This window comes from Chaetura pelagica, unplaced genomic scaffold (assembly GCF_000747805.2).
Source record: "Chaetura pelagica isolate M959 unplaced genomic scaffold, ChaPel_1.0 scaffold436, whole genome shotgun sequence".
Classification (NCBI taxonomy): domain Eukaryota; kingdom Metazoa; phylum Chordata; class Aves; order Apodiformes; family Apodidae; genus Chaetura; species Chaetura pelagica.
The window spans coordinates 2,046,705-2,052,020 of NW_009953651.1; the positions used below are offsets into that span (position 1 = coordinate 2,046,705).

The 5,316-nt window shown below is 37.8% G+C and overlaps 1 protein-coding gene across 1 annotated transcript in view; it reads left to right on the plus strand.

The window, feature by feature from the left end:
* DNTT (DNA nucleotidylexotransferase) overlaps positions 1-5,316 on the plus strand; it is a 73,160-nt gene that overhangs the window by 47,844 nt on the left and 20,000 nt on the right. Inside the window, exons 9-10 of the mRNA XM_010000049.1 lie at positions 2,419-2,682; positions 4,112-4,195. Of these exons, the coding sequence (XP_009998351.1) occupies positions 2,419-2,682; positions 4,112-4,195 (348 nt within the window). The remainder of the gene's footprint in view (positions 1-2,418; positions 2,683-4,111; positions 4,196-5,316) is intronic.

Below are 5,316 nucleotides of genomic sequence, written 5' to 3' on the forward strand. Positions count from 1 at the left end.
ACCTAATTATAATGTTGTGTATTTCTTTTGCTCTTAGGAAAATGAGGAATGTAGATGCCTGCCTGTGCTTGCTTATTTTACTGTATTAGTGGTCTGGTTTAGATGGTAATGTTTACTCATGCTGTGGTCAACAGGTCAGGGAGGGGAAGTCTTGATGTGCCATTAAGGTGAATGGTTAGGAGCAAGTAATTGGTCTCACTTTTTCATTGCTGGAAACAGTTCTTTTGTAAATGGAACAGCAGCACATTCATTATTGAGTGACAGCTGGATTTTAGCAGCAGAAAAACCTGTATCTAAGACAAGATTCAGAAATGCTTAGGAAGTCCAAACAAAAAGCTTTTTTCTTCAGATGGATGCTATGCCCCTAAGGGTGCAGGGCTCCTCTGTGAACACATGTTGTCTCACCTTTCAACTTAATGCATTACAAATTTTTTGTTGCATTCTGGCTCAGATTCAGCAGGAGCTGAGGGACATTCTTACCTAAAAAAGGCTATTGCATGGTGGCTAAAGCACTGGACATGAGAGAATTTAGCTTAAATCACTTTAGGCAGATGATGGGGCTGAATCTCATTGTCTCTTGTGAAGTTATTGCATATAGCAGGCAGAGGTATTCCACCTCCTGTCATGTTTTAAGTGATGATTCAGGCACGGGTGGTATTTCTTATGACATATGATCTTTCCAGTTTGTATTGTATACCTACAAGTGTGTAAGTATGCGTGTGTGTGTCTCTGTCTGTCTTGTTCACCAGTGCAAATGCTCATGGCGGAGAAGGAAACATCTTCATTACTGGATTTTGGTGCTGGTCTGTGCATTGCTGTCCAAAGCAGGCTGTTCAGTACACACTCAATTAGATCATTCTGACATAAAAGGAACTTCAAGATGAAAAACAGACCAAGGCAGCCACGTGGTTATACAGCAGCACAGTTTTGTATTGCTGATCAAGCTCTTGATGTCATTTGCTAATGATTCCTCACCCTAACAGGCCTGACTGCTCCTAGGCATCATTTCCTTGAGCTGTTACACTTTTATAGAGTTCTCACCGTGAGGGTATAAGTTGCCCAGGGAGGTTGTGGAAGCCTCCTACTGGGAGGTGTTTAAGGCCACGTTGGATGAGGCTTTGTGCAGCCTGGTCTAGCAGGAGGTGTCCCTTCTCATAGCAGAGGGGCTGGAACCTGATGATCTTTGAGGTCCCTTCCAACCTTAACCAGTCTATGATTCTCTCATTGTTATATTATTATGCATCAAGCTCCATTTCTATATTGAAGACTCAAGGATGAATGAAGTGGTGTGATGGACACTATCTGGTTTATTTCTTTGTTACTGTTTATTTGACATTCTGTATTCTTTAAAAAGGATATGCTGGGCATCAGAGAGAGGGATGGTGCTGCTTGTTTTGTCCCAGGTGCTGTGCTTTGTGTGATGAGAGGTTTTCTGGCTAGTGAGAAGAGATTGCACTGTACCTGAAGGCAGCCAAACATGCAGAGCTCTAAGCAGCTTTGGGAGTGCAGGGTAACTCTGAGTTCTCCATGAAGTCAGTAGCCTTGGAAACTGCCTAGAAACACAAAGAACAAGCACAAAGACAGGCCTAAGGAATGACAGATGCTTTTCTTAAGGGCCAAGAGGGGATAGTGCAGAGATTGCCGCAGCCCTGGGAGCCAATGAAAGGTTGCTGGCTATAGAGCAAGACTGGAAGAAAACACTAACTCTTTCAACCTAACCCTTCTACAGTGCTGGATTAGAAGGAATTAATTTACAACACTCTAGTACTTTCTTTTTTCTCACTCTGAATGTTCTTTGTTATATAAAGAAAATCTTGTTTATACTTTGATAAAATCTGGGTCTTGAGGATCAATAGTTTTTTGGTGCAATCTCTTCAAATGAAAGGCATGGACAGGGACACTCCACATCTCTGGAGACACAAGACCTTGTCACAAGGAAATATCACAGCACAAACTATCCACATGCTCTGTTTGGAATCTATCAGCAATGCTGTGCTCAGGACGAATCTTTTCTAGGTTTTCAGGATTTTCTAGGATTTTTGGAACTAGTGTTTTTCTAGATGTCTGCCATGTGGGAAAGCATCAATCCCTACTCAGAAATTTCTGTAGACATAGCTACAAAAAGCTTAAGAGGAAAGGATGTAGGGGAAGAATTGCAAATATTATATCCTTAGTACAGGGTAGGACATTGCTACTATCTGTTGACTACCAATGCAGATTTCTCTCAAAGGGTCTGTGAATACTTTTCTGACAGTTACAGCTATTTCTTTTCTCTGCTTAGCCTAGATTTGGCCCTGCACAGTTCTGCATTTACTGAAACTGCATTATACATAAATGCTTTAAAACAACTCTCTAGCAACTCTGAAATTACAGTAAAACCAGTCCAACAATTCAATGTGATCAATTTCTTCTCTTTAGGGCTTACTCCTATATTGTGATATGATTGAATCAACATTTGTAAAAGAACAGCTACCAAGCAGAAAAGTTGATGCCATGGATAATTTTCAGAAGTGTTTTGCAATTTTAAAATTATATCAGCCAAGAGAAGATAACAGCAGCTACAACACATTAAAAAACTTCGATGTTGCAGAAGTCAAAGACTGGAAGGCAATCCGTGTAGACCTGGTCATAACCCCCTTTGAACAATATGCATATGCTCTGTTGGGCTGGACAGGCTCTAGGGTAAGTACACACACCAGTTTCTGTGCTTCTGTTCTGTCTCAGGATTGCTAAATTTTTTTTTGCTGTGCCAGTACTATTCAGAGTTCATGAATTAAAAAAAAAAATTCTTCCTTCACTTCTCATGTCACCTTTCATGCTGTTATCATCCCGTGATCATATGTTGTAGCTGAGGAACTTGCAATTGACATTTATGGATGTCTCTATAGAGGAGTTAACATCTATTTTCCTCAAAGTTTAGTGTTCAGGTTCGTGGACTGAAGAGCTTGATTTTTAGTCAGTCGCATTGTCTTTTTACATTATACAACCATTAACAAGCCATTTAAATGGTTACTGAGCAGAGAGATGATTTGGAAAGTGTCACAGAATTTTACAGGAAATTAAGCATTTGAGGAAGAGATGTTCTGAATCAGAACTTCATTTGTTTTGTAGGCAACTGAAAACAATTTGACATTTTTTGATTAGATAAAATGTTTTATTTCAGTTGTATTTTAATTGGCCATCTTAAATAGTAAAAAATTGAAAAGTTTATAAATTGACACATTATATTTGAACTACAATATATTTTGATATTTTAATAAGAAAACTTGAAATTATAGCTGCTTGCACAACACACACAGTAGTCAGTGGGTATAATATAAAATAGTATTGCATTTTCAAAATAAAAAATTCTATCTAAATGTAAACTCAAACCTCAAATGATTAATCTCTTTCCAGACAGAAGTATTTTTTAATCTATTCTGCATGCTTGCCTTCTGATGTTTGTTTTCTTAGGGAGTGATTACATGGTATATTGGAGAGCTCCTGAGCCTGTTCTGATTAATCTTTTTGATGTGCTAGAAGCAGCATAGGTGCACTGCCACTCTGTTCTATTGAGGTTAATTGGAAACAGAATGTTTCAGACCAGGCAAAATGCTGCAACTGATATATTCTCCTGCTGAGCTGATGAGTTACTTCAGTCATTTGTCTGTTTTGAAATAATGAAATGTATTTATTTGGCTCTTGTATTAAGTCCTGCAGACTGAGGGGTCCTTCTTATCCTCAAACTATTTGGCTACTTAAAAGCCATTCTTTCTCTCTAAGTGGGTGTCTACACTAAAAGTGCTCTTTGTGAGACCGTTGTTGAGTAGTCAATGACCCCATCTTTCTCTGCCTCAATCAGCACCTACTCCCTGTAGAGATAACTCATCTGTTGACTGTAGAAACCCATCATAGCCTGTTTAAACTTAATTTATCTTGTAAGAAGTTTTCTCATGTACATAAGCTTACTATTTGGAGACTAACCAACTGAAATGATACTGTTGCATATCAAAACACTGTCCTTTCAGATGATCCATAGTTCAGCCTCTTGTCTTTTCATAGAGGTAATTTTTACATGTCCATTTTTATTTTGCTTTGTCAGAATTGCTCATATTTCCTATATCTTTTACAGCAATTTGGACGTGATTTGCGGAGATATGCTTCTCATGAAAGGAAGATGATATTGGATAACCATGCTTTATATGACAGGAGAAAGGTACTGCTTATTCTCAGAAATAAAGCTATTCTGTGTTTTTATTTCTGAGTATGCACTTTCAGCTTGTTATATTCAAGTATGTGGAATATTTTAGTTCCATTCTCTGTCTATTATGTAGTAAAACAGTTCTACCTTCACAAGATATAGTTTCACTAACAGAGCCTGATTGAATCTGGATAAGTAAATCCAGAAATCTTTTTTTGCATGGCTGAGGTAATTTCTGAAATTTAACAAGAAACATACATTTGATAATGGTGTTTGGAAGGAATTACGTGACCTTCACAAAACTGAGAAAAACTCATCTGCAAGTATTGGAAAAAAAACCCCAAAACTGTCCCATTTCAAAATGGAAGGTCATTTATGTGTCACAGGGATAATTTCAATAGGAGTTGTATTGACATTTCAAAGGAAGAAGGGTTATTGAGTAGTACAGGCTCACCTAGAAGGCCTGAGGAAGTTTTTGTAGGGTGTGATACTAAGTGGAGTTCGGGAATTATCCTGCTTTTAAAGACCTGTGTTCAGAAGCTGATATGGAGTTTTGTTTAGTCAGACATAAAAGTCTTTGCAGTAATCAGTAGTATTTCTAGTGTAAATGCCCTTGGCTGAAGTTCTACTGATCCCTGCATTTATCTTACTTAATCCCTGTATTTGTATTAGGACATTTCAATAATAAGCAAATACAATATTGAATATGTCATTATAGGGGAAGGCAAAAGTACCATGTCAAGATTTTACATTAACCTTTCCTGTATATTCCTTATAGAACAGAGACTACTTTTAACATCTCTACTCACATGCACAATTTTCTCCTTGCTTGTTTGTGAGACACAGCAGTGATCTAAGCTCTTGCCCCATTTCAGCTGTCTCCATATGTTGTTGTCAAGCTCAGATGCTGTAGCATCCTCAGTTCATGAAGAAACCTGAGGAAATGATCAGATTAATTATCCTGTTAGTCAAATATCATGTATCCAACAATTGTCAATACTAGATGCTTCAGAAGAAAATACAAAATTACATAATGGATAAATATGCTTTCAAATGTCTAAGGGGTGATGGTTCTTCCTGAATTCAGGGATTATATCAGTGTTTTCTGGCCTTCTTTTATGTTTTTAAAGCATTCA